Genomic DNA, 20,707 nt, shown 5'->3' with positions numbered 1-20,707 from the left:
TTTAGCATCCAGGAAGCACCAAAGACCAGTGGATTTTACCTGGCGTGCTGTTACTTTTTTTTTGTTTGTAACTCTTGTTACTCTGCAGTTTAAAGTTTCTCATGCGGCCAATAAGGCTCTATACTCCTGTCATGGTGAACTTCCTTGGTTATTTGAAGACACAAACCTCACTCCTATCTCAGGGCCTTTTGAACATGGCTTTCCTCTGCTTGGGCCACTCTGCTGGCCGCTTCTCATCGTTCAGCTCTTAGCCCAAATTTTACCCCTTCTGACAGTTGTCCTCTAATCATCCAATTGAACTGCCCTCTTATACCTGCCTTTCTTTGCCATATCACCTGGTTTTATTTTCTTCAAAGTACTTATCACTTTCTGGAATTAATGTATTCATTAATTTATTTGCTTGTTTGTCTATCTCCTCCCTCTAGAGGGAGCACATGAGCTGAGCACAGTGACCTTGTGGGTCTCTTTCACCTTTGTCCAGTGCTGGGAAGGTTTACCAGACACATGGAAGGACTGAATGAATCATCCAAGGAAGTTAGTTTCAGTTTTACTAATTTCTTTCTATTTATATTAAACATGCTTTACTCAAATATAAGTGAGCGACCTCTACCTTCATCTTTTGAGATTTAGGGGGCATATATATATATAATCTTTTTTTCTGGCACCATTTTGTGTAATTTTAATTGAAATTAAAAATAAAACTGATTAGTCAAAATTTTGATTTGATTATTTTTCACTCAACCTTTCCAGTATGTAGAGCTGTGAAGTTTGTAAAACCTCAGGGGTTTTAGGTAATTGTTGGTCGCCTCATCATTTCAAATTTACATTTCTGTATCTTTTCTAGTTCTACTTGATTTAGCCATCAGAACTACAGATTTCTACTAGGTTTAGCTAGCAGAAATATTCATAGGATTTTCTTTCTATTTTTTGTCTTGGTGATGCCTAATATTTTGACGCTATTTTGAGGTGCATTGTCAAATTTTGGGTCAACATCATTTAAGGAAACATTTTTGGTAATTCTCAGGTATTTTTATGAGGAAATAACTAATAGCTCTGACAAATTTTTTTCTGATCCATTAAAAAACTTATTACTACTTTTATGTCCATTTGCAAATAATGTAACTCTCCTAAAGACTCGGGTGTTTGGAAACTTGGAGGACTTTCTATCATCTGCAGACTTGGAAATTTTGCAGTGTACTTTCTGCTTAATTCCTTATGGAGATTTTTTAATGAGACCAATTTTTACACTAAATCCTGAGGAATCCTACACACTCTATCTCTTCCTTCAAAGAAGCATTTATCTCTACTGGACTTCTAAAATAGTTGACTATTTTTAAAGTACTGCCAGTCAGACCTCCTTATCATTTTACAACAATCTGAATCAAGTTCCAGCTCAAATTTGCCTCTTGTGAGAAGCTATCCCAGGAGACCTGCCATCTCTCCCCATCTATTTCATCCCTTAGCACAGACCTAGTATGTATGTGCTACAGACATCATACTAGGTCTGTGCTAGGTGATCTGTTATTTCTAGTCTCCCTTCTTTACAGTTGTTCACAAACTGCTTATGGTGCACATAACTCTAATTTATCTTTTTTTAAAGATTTTATTTATTTATTTATTTATTTATTTATTTATTTATTTATTTATTTATTTATTTATTTATTTATTATTGACAGAGAGATACACAGCAAGAGAGGGAATACAAGCAGGGGGAGTGGGAGAGGGAGAAGCAGGCTTCCTGCTGAGCAGGGAGCCTGATGTAGGGCTCGATCCCAGGACCCTGGGATCATGACCTGAGTGGAAGACAGATGCTTAACGACTGAGCCACCCAGGTGCCCCTTATTTATCTTTAATTGTGGATGCCTTCAGGAAAGTACTTCTGCTGTCCCTACGTCATACATAGTTGGAACTCACTAGACGCTACACGGCTCAGGGATCATACGTCACACTGTATGCTAAAAACTCAAAGCAGTTTGTTCTTAGCGATTGTTTGAGCAATCTGTTCAGCCCTCAGATTCTCATAGGGCACTTCATAAGTACACATTTTTCTTCAGTCACAAGCTACACTTTGGGGATATATTTTAAGTGCTACTCTTCCATAAGGCTGTCCTAACTGGACCCTGCAAGGAATTTTATGTCAAAGAAATGTGTATCTATGTTTTTCTTGCTGTATCTAGAGCTTCCTTCTGCTTATTGAATGTAACTATAGACTCTTCAAGGGAAAGGCAAAGCTTCATAAAACCATCTTTACTCTGGAAAGAAAAAACCAAACCAAACCAAACCCTGCCAGTCAGCCCTTTGTACAGCCTTTGGTGAAAATGTTGTTAAAGGCTATTATTTTTAAAAAGTGTGTGTTTGCCTTGCCTTTGAAATTCCATTCAGGATGTTACTAGAAGTAACAATCACCATTCTCCACTTTACCCCAATGTGCTATCAATACCCTGTTCTCTTTTGGGAGATTTTCAGTTTTTGGAAAAAATCTACCCTTCTCCCTGTGTTATTTCATGTGGTACATGGGCACGCGGAATTTTTTTTCAAGCACATTGCCTGGTACCTAAGTGCTTAAGATTTAGTGAATAGATATTGAGCACACATACTATTTTTTAAAAAAATTAACTTGTTTGTCAATAATGTATCATTAAATAACATCTAGACTACTAGCATTCTTAATTTCTAATTAAGGTCTTAGTTTTGACAGGGTTCTGTTCTTAAACTGATGATATTCTTGGATCCCCTCTTCCCAAGAGGAAGTTGAACTTAACTGTATTGTGATAACTAGTACTTAATGGCTGTTCAGCAAACCTCTCTTAAACCTATTCCTGTTCATCCACTGAGACCATGCTTAATACATTTCTTTCTTAAATGGGTTTCTGAACTACACGTTCTTAGAAACAGTCTTTTAATTTATGTAGAAAGAGGCATCTACGTATCTTAGCTAGAGAGTACATTTTACTACTGTCCTAGGTTAATGTAAACACACTTTATTCTCTGAAACATTAAATGTTTGGATTTTTTTTGTTTTTGCTGTTGTTGTTTTCTCTTTCTGATTGAATGGTCCAGAAAAGGCATTGTTTTATCACCTTTTAAATTATGAGATTATTGGGGCGCCTGGGTGGCTCAGATGGTTAAGCGTCTGCCTTAGGCTCAGGTCATGATCCCAGGGTCCTGGGATCGAGTCCCACATCAGGCTCCCTGCTCCTTGGGAGCCTGCTTCTCCCTCTGCCTCTCTCTCTCTCTCTCTCTCTGTCTCTCATGAATAAATAAATAAAATTAAAAAAAATTATGTGATTATTAAATTTTTACATGATTTTCACAGTAACTCAAATTCTCGTAAGATTCTTATCCTGCTTTTGCTGGTTTTTATAAAGAGCAGTGTGCTCCCTTCCTGTCCTCATCTTTTCTGTAAACTTTGCTTATTCTCATGACCCTAGATCTCTAAATAGCTAATTGTAGTTAGGCTCTCTCTTGAGATCATTACCTAACAATTAACTTTATTCACTTTATGAGATCTTCAGGGCTGGCACAGAAAGTTTCACATAATATGGCTTGATATTTTGATCTTTTCTTACTAATATTTGTCTTGTATTTATTCATTGAACATTTATTTTATGCCCATTGGATACAAAGCACATTTTTAGTCTCTGGGAGGGAGATGAAAGGTGAATGCGAGGTGATCTGTGTTCTCAGGGAATTTAAGATCTACTGAGAAAGTGTCTGTGGAAAAACCCAGTACACTAAATAACCGTACTTAGAAGGAGAATAAGTAAGGATACTAAGAGAAGAGAGAGGGCAAGTATTTCCAAGAGGTTGCAGGGAACATGTGGAAGTTGAATTTTACCAGCCAGGACGGGCAGATAACCGAGTAGACAGAGGGCTTGGCACGGAAGCCTGGAGCAGGTGTGTCGCAGGTGTAACAAACGGAACAATGGTCCCCTCCGCGGAAGGGTGTGTCATGTGAACGAGCGGAGCTGCGGCTAAGTCAGAGAGTGCATTTGAGTTTGGGTGTAGAGAGTCTTGAAGGCTAAGTTAGAGATTTTGAACTTTTTGGTAAGCAGCAAAGAAAAAGGAATGGTGTTCCAGGAATGATATTCAGAGACATGCACTTTATTACGAATTAAAATAACTACCAATTACTGCGTGCCTAACCTGCATCAGCCATTAAGCTAGGCGTTTTATGGCTAACCTGAACAATAAATAATGCTGAAAAGATGGGTGATATTATTCCCATGTTACAGATGGAGAATTTGAAACTTCAAGAGGGAGATTAAACTGCAATGTTGCAAAACATGGATTGCAGGTGGTTGGGACTGAAATTCAAATTATTTAGCAGGGGATCGATCAATATAGTTGACTGAATACATGCTTTTGTCCCTTCCTCTCATTCCAGTGTCCTGAAATTGACCCAAAAAATGTATTTTTAAAAATTCACAATCACACTGGCAAACTGGATCACAAACTATGAGGAATACTTGAAAATTAAAAGGCAGGAGTGATTCACAAGAAAACCACGGCCTCAGATGCTTATTGGAAAGGGCTGTTGTGATAGGTGGAAGTTCAGGTAGTGACCCAAGTCTGGAGGTGTGGATCCCAATATTAAGGAAAGGCCATGAAGTAATTTCCACAATAGCTAATGAAGGTGCTCCTGTAGGAGGAGCCAGGGGTCCACACCTCTGGCTGTCACCCTCTGGGTCAGACAGTGATAGCTGTCTCCACACCAGGAGGGGCCCTTGGGTCAGAGAGAGCATGAAGCACCCTAGAAGCATGGCCACCCCCAGGAATAACAGGAAGTACTCTATCCAGAGTTACCACAGGCACATCCCATCAATTAAACCATCAAATAGCATAGCTAACTCCCCGTCCATAGTCAATAGGTGTAAACATGAAATATTCACAGAGAGTCTAATAGGGAATCTCAAATAAAAAGAGGTCTGTAGGCAAAAATTAGCAAACATTTGATGGGAACAAACTCCATTTAAAAAAAATACCAAATTCAGCAAACAAGAGAATTTTCTTTGAGTACCTACTACATTTTTTTTCTATACCTGTCTTCTGGTATTTATCAACTTCCCAATTTTCTACTCAAACACAATTGACTGTTCCTATGAACGCACACACTTCTTTGTATTTCTTGCATTGAGCCTATGACTCTATCTCCCTAATGTCCGTTTTTGTTAATTTTCATTTATGCCATTTTCATTTATATATACATTTATAAATATTTATTCAGATATAAATATTTATTTATATCTGAATGTTGATACTTATGTACAATTATATGCAGACTTATATAAAGTCCCACATAAGTCAGACACTGATAAAGTTGAAAACTAACTCTGAGGAGTTTCAGAACATTAAGACTCAAATTTATTCTTACTTTTGAAAGCACTAAGAGCAGCAAATTGTTGACTTTTCTAAAATTCTAACTTTAGAAGGCCATGGTAAGGCAGTATATTTTAGTACGTGTTACGACTTAAGCATATTTTCCAAGGGATTTTACACATATACTTGTGAAAACTAAATATTTCCAGTGATTAATCTTGTTTTAATTAACACCAAAGAAAATAATAGTGGTTGACACGACAAACTATTTTCAGGTTTTCTTTTTTTAACTGGGGGCAGTTACCATTTAGAAGGCTATGAGAAGAGCAGGGTACATTCATCATCTGGCGCCACCTTTTTCTGTTAGGAGTGAAACTGACTAGTTAGTCAAACATGAAATATCTGTAATACTCACATTTTGTAGCCATCAGCTTTTCCAAAGACTGGCCCCATTGTAATACTTCCTCCAAAGTAATGCTTTGAAAAGAAACAAAAGGTGCTCATTGCACCAAAGTATTCTCAAGGTTTTGCTGAACTACATAGAAATATATGATCTTGGGGCACCTGGGTGACTCAGTTGGTTAAGCGTCTGCCGTTGGCTCTGGTCATGATCTCAGGGTCCGGAATCGAGTCCCGAATCAGGCTCCCTGCTCAGTAGGGAGTCTGCTTCTCCCTCTCCCTCTGCCCCTTCTGCTCATGCTCTCTCTCTCTCTCTGTCTCAAATGAATAAATAAAATCCTAAAAAAAAAGGAAATATATGATCTTGAAAATAACGCCAAAATATAGTTGTACTCTATTTGTGTATGGTTTTGTGGAAATTTATCTTTCTGTGATCTTCTAAATTTATCTTTCTATGATCTTCTACTTTCTAAATTGTTAAAATTAAAAAAAAATTGTGAAAGTGTAAACTTGAAAATATGATAAATAAATTTTTAAAAGATAAAGATCCATAGTCCTGTAATTTCCCCATTCCCAAATTACTACTATTAATATTTTGATTTACTTTTCAGTGTTTTTTTATTTATGTGTTTGTGTGATTTTAACTAAGAAGTAGCCATACTCTGAATGTGTTTGTGTGCATGCATACTTTGTGCGTGTATACATATATATGTATATATTCACTTTCTAAAAAAAGATTTTATTTATTTATTTGACAGAGAGAGAGACAGCAAGAGAGGGAATACAAGCAGGGAGAGTGGGAGAGGGAGAAGCAGGCTTCCTGCTGAGCAGGAAGCCTGATGCGGGGCTCAATCCCAGGACCTTGAGATCATGACCTGAGCCAAAGGCAGACGCTTAACGACTGAGCCACCCAGGCGCTCCATATATATATATTCACTTTTAATAAGATTTTTATTATTTTATTTTTATTATTTTATTATTTTATTTTTATATGTCATCACAATTGTCTTAAAATCCATTTATAGTGTTATGACTTATAATTATAAAATTATAATCTTTGATAGTCACTGTGGAGTGTTCTACAAGGGGACATTCTTTCTTTTTTTTTTTCAAGATTTATTTATTTATTTATATATTTGAGAGAGAGAAGAGAACTCGGATTGGGGAGGGGCAGAGGGAGAGAATCCTCAAGCAGTTTCCTGTCAAGCACAGGGCACGACGTGGGGTTCGATCTCATGACCCTAAGATCATGACCTGGGCTGAAATCAAGAGTTGGTTGCTTAATCAACCTAGCCACCCAGGCATCCCTCTAAGGGGGCATTCTATAGTTTACATAATTGTTCTCAATGAGCATCTTATTATTTCTCATTTTTTAACATAGAAACTTGTGATTAAGGCTTGCTATGTTCACATAGGGTAACTGCTTACGGGCAGGATTAGTAGAAGTGGAATTAAAGTGGGTCAAGAAATGCAAATTTTTAAGGTTCCTGGTATAAACTCCAAACTGCATTTGGGTTTGCATCATGTGCTGCTGGTACTGGTAGTGTGTTTGCCCATTTAACTATTCACACCTTAGAGTTTATCCACAAAGCCTGTTTGCATGCCTTCATATAATCAAGTTAGTAACCCTGTATCTATTATATGCAGATATTTTCTCTATTATTTGCTATGATTTTCTTTACATGCCGAGGGTTTGAATTTTTATTACAGTGAATGATATGTGAATAAACGTATAAAAGCCATTTACCATTTCAAAAATATCTGTGAAAGACACTGGGTTTGAGGCTTCATTTCTGTTCATCTTTCACGGCTTTGTGAGGTGAATTGGCAAGTGACTATGGATTCTTACATGTAAACCATTTTATTTTCTCTCCTTTAGAATACTCAGTGTGTTCATTGGCATCCAGTTTATGATTATTTCAGTTTATGATTGGTTCACTCTCCATTCTCCTTTTTCAGTGACGTCAAATAATCAGCTAGCTACAAATACAAGGAAGCCCTGTCCAGTGGCTACACCTGGCGTAGGTAGCTCCGTAATTGGTGTTGAGGGAACAGCCATCAGCATTAGGAGGCACTTAACACAATGAAGGAAGATGAGTCAAAGAGGTTAAAAAATGATCTAGAACATGGAAAAATATCAGGAGTCTTAACAAGCTCAAATATCTTTTGTTTTCTATAAATTCGGATGGCCCTTGCCAGTTTTAGGTGGACTATGCGCATCAGTACTGAGGCTTAACAGTATACTGCCGTTAAGATTGCTTTCAATAAACATTTCCATGAAATGCTATCTGACTCACTGTTCTTTTCTCTTATTAGAACTTTAAAAACAGTAACCTAAAGTAACCTTTTCCATCCAGTGAAACGGTAAGTGCTAGGCAAGATATGTGGCATGCCTCTCTGTTCAATGCGTTCCCATTATATAGGAAAAAATAAAATCTACAACATGAGTGAAGATGCCGTCATTGTCTTGGCTTAGCTTAAAATAAAGTGTTGGTACTTTGTTGGTGAGAGAATTCCTCTTTCTCTAAGATTCATGAGATTTATGGAGATAGATAATGATCAGAGTGATTATGGTCGGGGTTAAAGTTGTGAAATGAAATTTGGTTTTGGCTTAACCCCATTTTGCTTGTAATTTTTTCTGAGTATCTCAAGTTTCATGCCGTCCCATGGCTATTCAGGTGGGAGTAATTTCTAAATATCCCTGTCCCCTCATCCACCTGGATTTCCTAATAAAAGCAGCGGATACAAAACAAGGGAGCATTCTGAGACCTCATGTCATTGTGGAAACAGGAATGAAGAGTGCTTGGAGTCTGACAGTCTTGAGTTCTAATTCCAGTGCTGCATTTAATAGCTTTTGGTTTTGCCTAAAATCTTTGAGCCCCAGTTTTATTATCTATAAAATGGGGTTAATACCTATCTCTCAATGTTATCTTGAAAATTAGAGAAGGTCATGAATGGAAAGCATCTATCAAACGATTGTTATCTACCAGCTTGCCATGACTATGAATTCTCTCTTTCCTTGGCCTCCCCCTTCCCTGATGGTGGGTCTATAAGGCAAGTAGAAAGAAATGTAAGCCCTGGTGGTGAGACTCCATGGGAGTTATCAGCAGAAGAGATGGAAGCTATTCCCAAATTAGCCTATTTCATCTCCCTCCCTACACATGCCCGTTCAGCACAGCAGCTTCACCTGGTTGTTTAAAATGCTGAACTTTGGCTCTTCTTGTCTCTTCCACCTACCACTGCAGCCTCCTCCCCACCTCACACAAATGCTTGTAAGTATTTTTGGACCTTTCGGTACTACAGGGCAGGAGCATGCATGCCAGGAGCTCTGACCATAGCAAGGGAGGTGTGGCTGGGACTGAGCACTCCACATGGACTTGGTTAGGCACTCTGGTTAAACTAACACACAGCGATCCTCAGTGTGGGAATCCTTGAGGTGGACAATCCAATCAAATGATTTGTTACCCTTCTCCAGCATTATGCATTCCATTTTAGCAGTCACTGTTCCCATCCAAATGGCTACATGTTTAGTTTGGCAAAATATCCAAGAGACTCGGAAAATTGGTAAGCATCTGGTTACCCCACCAGTCTCCCTTCTTCCAGCTAGACATGAGGTTTCTGGCACTTTGTAGGTGGAGGGTTAGAATCATGAAAATATTTTGGATAAAGAATCTCATTTTAACATAAACAATATAAAACTTTAAAAAAATCTAAAAGTAGTCCCGGGATCGAGTCCCGCATCGGGCTCCCTGCTCGGCAGGGAGTCTGCTTCTCCCTCTGACCCTCCTCCCTCTCATGCTCTCTGTCTCTCATTCTCTCTCTCAAATAAATAAATAAAAATCTAAAAAAAAAAAATCTAAAAGTATTTATTCATAATAGATGTTGTATAAACATTAAACTTGCTTAATTCTCAAGTGTAAACCATAAATAATGAAAATGAAACCTTAGCGTAATACATGATTGCTCTTCTGGTGGAATTGCTCATGTGTAAATGCAAATTTGCTCTCTGAACAAAATATATTAAATTAGCCGTTGAATAAATGTATACCTATTTATCATGTGATAAATATGCATTAGAATGACCATGTAATTTAAATGGTACTTACTTTGAAGGAAGTCTCTTAGATTCATCTCTGCACATCTTGCAAATCCAACAATTCCATCTGCTCATTTTTCTAAGGCAATACAGAATATACTTAGTATAATTTAGTCATTTAAAATAATTATATGCTACAGTCAGTGTCTCAGGAACACACAAAATTATAAATCATGAAAAAATAAGCACGAGTTTTTGAAATTAATGGGATACAATCACTGGTGGGGGTGGGGAGGAGAGAGGAGAATAAAATAACTCATCTCACAAATATTTTTTAGAAATATAGGTACTTAGAGTTGTGACTTTAGAACCCATCTCGGCCATTTACTCATTCTAATGGTGTTTAAAACAATACAGCTTACTGAGAAAGATCTTCCCATTTAGGGCCCACCGACAATGAATTCAACTCCCAAGTCTTCCCTTTCTTGGGTAATTCTTAGTTTTAGAAAGACCTCTCAATATATTGAACAAGAATTTGCTTCTTTGTAATTAGCCAAAATAGTGTAAATAGCTAAATAAAAAATAAGATTCCTTGAGGGTGAATTCTGAGAAGGGGATTGCTTACCTGGTTTTTTCCACTCTTGGCAGTATAACATTGGCTTTAAAATTCAGGTACAGTTTACTCAGCCCAGGCTTTATATAACAGTGTATGTCACAGAGGGTTTTAAACTCAGGACATTGAGAAAACAACTCAAAAATTTAAGAATAATTAAATCCACAATTTATAATGAGAGCTAGAAATGTTTTGCTAAACATATATGCACACTTACACACAATGAATTATTAAGGATAACAGTGAGTTTTTATATCAGTCTTCAGTGATTCATTCGAAACATCTGTTGAACACTAATTATGTGCCAAGTTCTGGCTGCCAGTGATCTATGTAGATCCTGTCTTTTCCTCTTCCTATCCTCACTAGCAAGCAGTTAAAGTCCATGTGATGGGGACTTTGAGACAGGAAGTCCAGTGGGCCGTGAGTACACACAGGAGGAGAATCTACCCAGACTTGGGGGTGGTTAGACACGGCATCCCAGTATAGTAATAGTAGAGCTGGAACCCACAGGACGTGCAGGAATGTGCTGAGTGAAAGGGACAGGACAGCTTGGGCAATGGGTCATGTCCTAATTGAGGAAATGAAAGGAATGTGGTCATCTCATGAATCTAGATTATGGCAAGGAGGGAGCTGAGAGCACAGGCTAGAGAGTTAAGATTGGACCAATAATCATGTTCAGAAATGCTCGTTGCAGCAAGAAAGCAATGAGAGACGAAGTTGGAAGACATGCAGAAGCCGAGCATGTTAGGTCATACACATCATGAATTTCATAGTAAGGAGTTGGGAAATCATTGAGGGTTTTAAAATATGGACTAGACATGCTAATATTTGAGATGGGTTTTGTGAGCAGAATTGATTGTAAAGCAAGGGTGGAATCCGGAAGACCTGTTAGGAGATTGCCTGCAGGAGTGCAGGTGAGGGTGTTTTGGGCTTAGATTAGGAAGGTGGCAGGAGAGATGGAGGGAAGAGGGCAGATTTTAGATGTGGTGGAGAACTTGATGTACTGGATGTGGAAGGTGCGAGAAAGAAAGGAAACAAGTTCAGATGAAAGATTTGACCTCAAGATAAAGGTGGCAGTTTTTACAAAGCACATAAGAGAAACCAAAAGAAAAGATAAGATGGCCCAGGAAGAGAGTATGAACTGAGAAAAGCAGATGGCCCAAGACACATGACTCAGAGACACACTGAGAAAGTGAAGCCTGCAGGAAGACAATCAGAGTAATACGGTATCATAGAAACGAAGGGACGAGTTATCAAAAAGCAAAGACTAGTCAACTGAGTGTAAGAGCTGGGAAGAGATGAAGGGAACAAAGGAGGGGGGCACCTGAGTGGCTCAGTTGGTTAAGCATACTACTGTTGATTTCCACTCAGGTCATGATCTCAGGGTCATGAGATCGAACCCTGCCATGCTGGGCATGAAGCCTGCTTCAGATTCTCTCTCCCTCTCTCTTTGCCCCTCCCCACACCCTTATGCCTGCTCCATGCACATGTGCACACTCTCTCAAAAAAAAAAAAAAAAGAGAGAGAGAGAGCGAACAAAGGACTGAAAAAATCCATCAGATTTGCTAACAAGAAGGTTATCAACAACATTGGTGAGAGGGGTTTTGGCGAAACAGGGAGGGCAGAAGCAAGAGGGAAGAAAACAAGAGGAAATGGAGACTGGAACAAATGTGGGGCTACTTGCACTTTCTTTCTCTCCTTTTTCCTCCTTTCATTCCTGCCTTCTTCCCTCCCTCTCTCCCTTCCTTCTTTCCCTTCTGATAAAAGCCATGGACCAAACAGTATAACAGAGACAGAGAGGCAGGACTCTGCTGTCTGGCCGTTCGGGCCTGCATATCTCTAAGAGTCTGGTTCAGAAAGTCTATGGTGTGAGTGACCTGCACTGAAATTGGCAACTGGTGTCCATGGAAAGAAGTTGCAGATATAGGAGAGAGGAGGAAAATCAATAGATTTTCAGGTTTCTGAAAAAAAAAAATGTTTTTTTTAAAAGGAACTAGAATTCTGATTGTGGCAGATAGAACATTGGAGAAGTGGAAATAGAGGAAGAAGTTGCTGTTTTCTTGTAATTGGAATGGGTGTAGATCTAAGTATATTTGCAGGTTTGGGGATAAGAATTTATGGGTGTTGTGGCCTGATGGACTTCATTTTCTATATGGGTCTCTGCCATAAGGAGGAGCAAGGGACAAGGTAGCTAAGTTTATCTATAGGAAAAAAACAAAGTTAGGACTCTTGTGATTGCAAATATAGATTCAAAGAATTTAAGCAAAAGAGAGAGTTATTATAAGGATAATTGTGTGCAGTTAGATTCTGGATGGCCTTGAACATTGGGCTCTATTCTGTTGTAGTCATAATTCACTGAGGTCTTTAAATAATAGTGTGGTGTAAATAAGATGTTTTGTTAGAAAGATAAATCTGACCAAAGATGATTAACACTGAAATAATTGAGGCTAAGAAATCTCTTACAATGACTGGCTGTTCATAACTGATCCTGTGCATAACTGGATCCTGAGTTAAATTTTAAGATTCTTGGGCGCCGGGGTGGCTCAGTTGGTTAAGTGACTGCCTTCGGCTCAGGTCATGATCCTAGAGTCCCGGGATCGAGTCCCGCATTGCGCTCCCTGCTTGGCAGGGAGCCTGCTTCTCCCTCTGACCCTCCCCCCTCTCATGTGCTCTCTCTCTCTCTTTCTCTCTGTCTCAAATAAATAAATAAAATCTTAAAAAAAAATAAATTTTAAGATTCTTTACCTCTGCAATCACCTCTAAGGTGCAGATTACCCAATGGCCCCCTGCTTCTCTTCTAAGTAGGAGGCTGGTTAAGAAGTTCTTTCACGTGTCAATATAACTAGTCATCCCTGTCTTCCCCTGGGCCTTGACTTCTCCCCTCCATACTATATTTAACTATTTTGTTATCAAATATATTTTAACTATATTTGACTATTTTTTATATGTCATTGTCTGCTCACTTGATGTATTAGAGCTATGTGCACACGTTAGTGATTTCTGTAACTAAAATTCATGTCTATTTACTAGTTACCATATATTTTTAAGAACTTTGTTGGACTTGTTTGGCAAAGGTAGAACAGGCTTAGTATGTAACACCCACAATGTCAGAAGCATGACAAAGGTAATTTCCAAATGCACTAGAGTTTAGGGGGTTCCCACAGCTCTTGGCAGGTGATCAAGTATATTAAAATAATTCTAGGCTCTGAAGCCAAACAAACATGGGCGTGAGTTCAGGGTCTTATTAGCTGTGCAACCTTGGGCTCCTCGATTCTCAATTTCTTTGTTTCTAAAATGGAGTTGTAAATATTAGAAAAATGCTTGTATGCAAAAACTTTCTGTTCCAGTTAATCTGATCTTCCTTCAGCTTCTTGCAGTCTGTCATTCAGGAAAATATTTCCTACTCTCTCTTGTATGTACAGGAAGCACACATTCTGCCAGCCTGCATTCCTTCCTCTTTTTAAATTTCAACTCAGATCTCATAAATCTTCCAGTTAACCTTATCCATTCTTCAGTGTGTTAGCACACTCCCTTGCAAATCTTACTTTTCTTTTGTACTCTGTTCCTATATTTCTGTTGTTCACACATTATATTAGTAGCTGGGGTTCCAGCTTTAGAAGTAGCTGGGTCTCCCATAGCAGGTCAGACACTTTCGTGTACGTGTGTCATATTGAAGGGACAAGGCTGCCAGGAAGGATTTGTTTGGCCAGAAGAGCTCCGAGAGGACAGCCTAGCCAGAACTACCCCTTGCAATGATGCAGGTTGTCTCCTTTACGGACACACCTGGTCTGGAGGAGAACAGAGGCTTAGATCCACCCACAGTCCCCTTGTCAAGCTATGGGCCTCCAAGTGGGGCATCATCCATATGATGGAAAGGCCATCTTTTAAAATTCCAGCAAATGTTCTGTATAAACCAGTAGTATCCCTGTGTTCAGCTACATGACTGATTTAGAGAGAGGTTCTCTGGCCCAAGTGGCTCATTAGGTGGGTGACATTGGAAAAGAGGGTAATATAAATATAAATGTATGAAAATAATGTTATTTATATTTCTGACTTCTATAACCCTAATAGACTATAAATTCTCTGAAGTGATATGTTCGAATGCTATTCGATAATCATGTGTAAGTAGTTGTTTATATATTGTCTAGTATTCTAAGTCAAACATTCACAAATTGATTAAGTTGTAGAATACCAATAGATTATAATGACATAAGAGCATCCACAGTGAAATAAAGTATTTAGTGACAGAATTATGTAAAAGTAAAAGATGTATTATGCATAAAATAGATCACAAAGCAGTCTTGTTTTACAAAGTTCTTTGGTTTTCTAGTCCATTAAGCAATGGAATTTTTCGGGGTACTGTCCCAGTGCTGGAGTTCTGTTCCATGTCCCTGCGCACCCACTGGAGCTCTATTGTCCGTCTTCTAAGCTTTAAGAAACCAAATGTCCACCGCATCTCCCTCTTCTGATCACTCCTGGATTCACTATCACTCTATACCACTCCTTTGCTAAAATACCACAGAACACTCTCCATGTTTTCATAATCCCTTCTACATTGAAAGCAAGAGATAAATTCATAAATATTTAACTCAGCTTCTGATAATAGAACAGACTGGCCCCTTGAGCTTATTACTTCTTCTAGCCAAAACACTGCTTAAAATTATAGTTAAGGCTTAAACATGAAGAAAAAAAGGAGATTAAACAAGGAGACAAAAATCAACAAAATCTTTTAAACTAATTTTGGAAGATGGAAAGTAGATTAAGGAATACAAATTAAAATTCTCATACCTCTAAAATGAGAAGAGAAAAGATAGTCTTTGGAATTTTATCTGGCAAAATGAAGAAAATAAAATTCAGTCTGAGGACAAAGAATTTCCAAAAATAACTAGTGGTTTAAAAAGAAATATCTGCAATCTTGCATTCAACGGTATATATCATTAAGTAATAGATCCTCATCTAAATACCAAGATTTAGAGTGGCGGAGTGAAATCTTTTCACATTTATAATTGAGAACTTTTAAGAAATACTTTTGGTAATTCCAAAAAAAGTAAACTAATAAATTTACTTGGAATTAGAGCATACATGGTCATTTACTGGTAAAAATAAAAATTAGCCTAAAATATTCCATAGAATTCAAATTCTATTTTGGCAAAAAGAGAGTTCTCTGACCTAGATGGATATGACCTAGATGGATATGATATAGAATTGATTTAAATTGGAGAAACTCACCAAGTTTCAATAACAATCATTTTTTTCTTATGTTAGTGGTATGATTATGGAAAAATTCCATTGACCTAAAAAGAAAATAATAACAAAACCAAAATGATTATTGTGTACTTCCCAGTGGATGCATATTTGGCAAAATATTTCTATAAATACCTTGTCTTACATTTTAAGTAAATAATTTTTCCACTTTGTAAGTGCTAGATTATGGTTATCCTTATTTTTGATTTAACTCCTTATCTAGAATTTTATTAGTTTCAAAGATTGATATTGTAAAAATTCCTATACTTTTTATTTGTATTTTCTGTTGATTTTTCTTTAAATGTTTTTTGTTTACCTTATGTTAACATTATGCATTAATTTGCCTGTCTTTTAAATTTCTCCATATCCTTTTGGTAAAACTAGTGTGCATTTTTACACTTTAAGAGTAGAGTATTTGAAACAGTTAGGTCTCCAAAATGATTTTGCCTCCAATGTTTTCTCTTGATTATTTTAAAGAGAGCATACATTTCATCTATACAATCTAATTCTTAGAGTGGTTATAAATACTTTAGTGATGAATTGAGTTTGATATATGTTGTGCCAGAATAGATCCAAGTTTTCTCTAGCATTTAAGTGAAATCTTTCTCAAAGTAATATGAAAATAAATGAATTTTCTTAAATTTTACCTTCCCACATATTTAAATGTTTTTATTATCCTGACAGTTGATAAATTCGTTCCATTCAATATGATATCTGCATTTAAATGTGTTTCTTATGACATAGAATGTCACATAAAATTTAGAAAAACCTAGAGCAATTTACATTTTAGTGAGGTTTTGTTTGCCATAGCACGTAAAATTCTTGCCTTTTAAAAAGCAAGTAATTCGTGTGTAGTTGTGCTTAGGCATAACATTAAGGAATGAAGAAATTCCATAAAATCAAAATTAACTATGCTTCATGTAAATCTTGCAATAATTCATACCTGGAATCAGTACAGCTAATCAAATGATGTAACTAATTATTTGATAATGCATGATTTTTGAAGCAAACAATTCTGAGATATGATTTTATAATAAACCGTTATCTAAACATATACATCCATGTTCACACACACACACACAAAACCATATAAAATGAAATACCATACTCTAAATCTGAAATATTTCCTTTACTGAACAATTTAGAAACTTCATTTATACATGTATGACTCTAAGTATTTTTTAAGTATAGAAAGCCTAGGCCAGGCAAACCCGTGTTTAGTAGTTTGTATTCCTTAGAAGAAATCTAATATTTCTAGCAGTCCTGCTGTTAATGTAAACATCTACTCGTCATTGATATCAAACCAACAATGTATTCATCAACTATTTTATGGAATCTCATACTTACAAATATATCCTGTAGAATGGTCCACCATGCTAAATTTTATTTTCTAGCTGTATGATCCTTTTGAAATCAGGTTCTGAAACACCATGAGACACCCAGCATTTTATTTTTCCTGGCATAAAATAACTTTACTCTCTCTATAATTACCTTTGATGGCACTCTGCCCTCTCTATGAATGTTCTGTTTTTACACATGTATCTATGCAAAGAGAGGTTTTGTTGAATATGGAAAATAGTGCTGTAGGACTCTAATGCATTGCTAATAAAGAGGTTTTATCTAACATTATCAGCCCATCTCAAGTGATCAGATGATTGGAAGCAGTAGTTCTATGAAATTTTCAATGTAATATTCAAAATTTTTTCCAAAATGACCAATTTTTCTGGTTTTAGAAAAATTTTTCTAGTTTAGCTTAAAGTAAAATCTGCCTTTTAAAAAAACAGAGAATTGAATATCAGTAAGTAAGCTAAGCCTGCAAGTACTTGTTATTAAATTATTGAGAACTATTAAAATCAATCTGTTTAGAATAGTCAAATTACTAAGGTCTTATAATAACTGAAGGGTCTAAAAAGGACTCTTTTCTAGTTAAACCTTTCTAGTTCCTTCAGCTGGTCCTCATAGGGTGCTTTCTGGACTCACCATTATTCTTCGGTTAATATACCTATTAAAATCTGAACTGAACACAGAGCTCCAGATGAAGATTAATGAACGCAGAGTATGGTGAGATCGTTAATACCCTTGTCCTATGTCTATTCTAACTGTGTGTGTGAGAGAGAGAGAGAGAGAGAGAGAGAGAGAGAGAAAGAGAGAGAGAGAGAGAAAGAAACAGAATGGTGGGGGTTGAGGAATGCTAAAATAAAACAGCAGGAAAGAGATCAGAATGTGGTTGGTGGAGGATTTCTGAAAGTATTTAGGAGCCTAATAAGGTCGAAGATTATTTTTACTTGTATTTCATGATTTTGAGGTCCAAACCACTAGAAACTGAATCTATCAAATCTAGAGGCTAAGTTTGGGACTAGAAAAGGCAGACAAACTTTAGAAAGTCAGAAGCTAAGTAGATGTGGCAATGATGAAGGAAGTAAAGGGTGAGGTTTGGATTAATTGTGAAGGATCCAGGTTGGTTGTTTGCTGGCAGCGTTCATTTTCACTGGTTTCTAGTTCTCCAATTCCCTCCCTACCTCGGGACATTTGGGAGTCTTTCCGGGTGTTGCACTTGAGATTCAGGGATGTTTCCTATTTCTCTTGGTTTGGGTGCAAGAAGCTGGTGGGAAGATTCTGAAAGTAACACCCTATAAGAGCACCAGTGGAAAGCTTGCTGAACAGAATAAAGCATGAGCATCTTCTTGCAGAGTGAAAATTGGGTATCAACAGGGGTGACTGAGTAGCAAAAAGGCCATGGAGTGAAGAGAGTAACAGAATGGCTAGGTAAAAGGCAGTCCAAGAAAAATTGCAGAACAAGATGCTTGTGGCAGATATCTAAGCATTTTTAGTTTCTCTGGAAAAAGGTAGGCAAGGAATTAATGGGGTCAGAGCAATGTAATCCTCAGTACGTAGGTGGGCCTGACAGATTCAGGGATGTCAGGTAAGAGCAGGTAGCAGCATCATTGAGCTTTCACCGGTGCAACGTGGGAAAGCCCTTTCCTTTAAAAGGTGGTCTTTGATTAACTGTGATCAATTTACTCCTGTGTGCTTTTACTCTATTTCTATTTCAGCCCAACTAAGACCGAAGTAACACAAGTTCAAATGTGCATAGTTAAAGAATATTTACTATTTTTGTCTGGTTAAAATTCAAAATGAACTTTTTTTTTTAGGCAATCTTCTTTTTTTAATTATGTCCAATTAGCCAACATATAATACATAATTAGTTTTTTATTTTATTTATTTATTTGAGAGAGAGAGAAGGAAGGGGCAGAGGGAGAGGGAGAAGCAGACTCCCCGCTGAGCAGGGAGCCCAATGAGGGGCTCGATCCCAGGACCCCGGGATCATCACCTGAGCCAAAGGCAGATGCTTAACCCACTGAGCCACCCAGGTGCCCTTCAAAATGAACTTCTTTGCACGAATAGAAGAACGAAATGTTACAAATTGGTTATTGTCGGTGGTGGTGGTTTAAGAAATAATCTATTTACAGTGCATCGTAATAGGTTATATAGTTGTTGCCATTTGTTCACAGTATCCTATGAACTTTTTAATATATTCTATATATTTTAATATATAGTACTTAAAATATATAATTAATATATACCACTTTAATGTCATAATAAAATATTTATATAATATATAATACTTCTAAGTATATTCTAGAAGCAAAATAAATCACTGGTGAATTCACTCATAGACACTGGTGAGTTCTTCAGTGAAATGTATCCAATAGGCAGCAGTTTGTACCAATGTTTTCATTCCCACATAGGAGAGATTTTCTGATGTGTCCAGAAATACAATCACTTGCATTGAGACCAATAGTTATTACATTAACTGTGGAATTGCTACTACATTAACTGCTATGGAGAGTTTTCTATTTAGATGGAAGCACAAACTTTATAGTTTTGTTTTCTACCCACTTGCAGAAGTGTATTTCTTTTTCAAACCAGATTTTATCATGATATTCAGCAACTATTTCTGGTTATGTACATCTGATACTTAAGTGAACCAATTTAGAATATATTTTTGTATACTTTAAATAAACTGAAAATTAGTCAGGTAACAAATTATGAAAACATTTACTATGGTACTTAAGACTTAAGTACTGTATGAAAATGCTAGTTCCTGCTTACTAATTTAAGAAGAGAAAACACAAAGAAAGATATCCTGGAACAATCTGTTGAAGACCATATGTGATGTGAATATGTCAGATATTGCCTCCTCAGTCTTTAACAGAAGGTTTTTTTAAAAAGCAATTATTTTAGCTCTACATTCCTTAAAGAATTTTTAAAAAATACTTTATTTAAGTTTTTATTTACAATGATATAGAGTCTTTAGTAAAAACTTAAGAAACATTTGAGTTCTGTAGAGTGTTGATTTGTAGAGTACCTTGCTCTAAGAAACCACTCAACGTACTAGTTTTGTAGGATTTTTTTTTCTTTTTCTTTTTTAACCAGACTCTTCATTTTATCACCAAGTAAGAGATATCACCCTTCTCCTGGAGTGAGCAGATATGCACGATCTGTCTCTTGTGAGGGCCCAGTTGCCTTTCCCGGATCCTGAGACATCCATCTCTGGGGATTTTCCCATGCCCCACCCCAACTGTTTGTGTCAGGATGATGGAAGTCTGCTTCTGCTTTTCCTGAACTCTGGATTTGCCACCCCCTTAGCCTTTCTACTCTATCCCTGCATTTCCTTCCCATGTTGTATCTTTGCAGAGCAACCTCTATCCTTTTAGACTCAATGTCCGTATCTTGGCGTGTGGTCGAACATTCTGCAACCCAGACTTGACTCACCCCTCCTCTTGTCTTCTCTGGCTTGCTGCCAACTAGAAACAATCTAACGTTGGCTTTTGCCTTGTGTAAACCAGAAACATGGTGACAACATAAATTAGAAACAGATTACTGAGCACCCCACACTGTTGTCAGCACAAAAAAGCACTTAAATGGCAGTTAAAACGAGCTGCCAATTTTCTCTGCATTTATTCAAATGACTTACTCTAAAGATGCCTTTATTACAGTCGTGGGTCCTTCAGTCTATAAAGGCCAGTCGCTAACTCCCAGTCATTATAGCTTTCGCTTGGTGGTGGCTCTAAATCCATTCTCTTGACTTTCCC

General features: G+C 37.2%; 1 protein-coding gene across 9 annotated transcripts in view; it reads right to left on the bottom strand.

Moving 5' to 3' along the window:
* Positions 1–20,707, bottom strand: part of RGS13 (regulator of G protein signaling 13) — a 69,917-nt gene that overhangs the window by 8,516 nt on the left and 40,694 nt on the right. For 3 of the 9 annotated variants that reach the window (XM_064593876.1, XM_064593878.1, XM_064593877.1), the window contains 4 exons: positions 15,597–15,661; positions 15,156–15,196; positions 9,825–9,893; positions 5,735–5,796 (listed from right to left, as the gene is read on the bottom strand). In XM_064593876.1, the coding sequence (XP_064449946.1) occupies positions 5,735–5,796; positions 9,825–9,889 (127 nt within the window). In that variant the 5' untranslated portion in view covers positions 9,890–9,893; positions 15,156–15,196; positions 15,597–15,661. Of the gene's footprint in view, positions 1–5,734; positions 5,797–9,824; positions 9,972–10,379; positions 11,432–15,155; positions 15,197–15,596; positions 15,662–20,707 lie in introns of those variants that run through there. The other 6 variants (XM_064593879.1, XM_064593883.1, XM_064593880.1 and 3 more) reach the window with 4 other exon arrangements.

This window comes from Mirounga angustirostris, unplaced genomic scaffold (assembly GCF_029215605.1).
Source record: "Mirounga angustirostris isolate CCGP_5_RB_7025 unplaced genomic scaffold, mMirAng1.0.hap1 SCAF_6, whole genome shotgun sequence".
Classification (NCBI taxonomy): domain Eukaryota; kingdom Metazoa; phylum Chordata; class Mammalia; order Carnivora; family Phocidae; genus Mirounga; species Mirounga angustirostris.
Note: the sequence above shows the minus strand (reverse complement) of the source record. Positions and strands in the feature narration are given on the sequence as shown.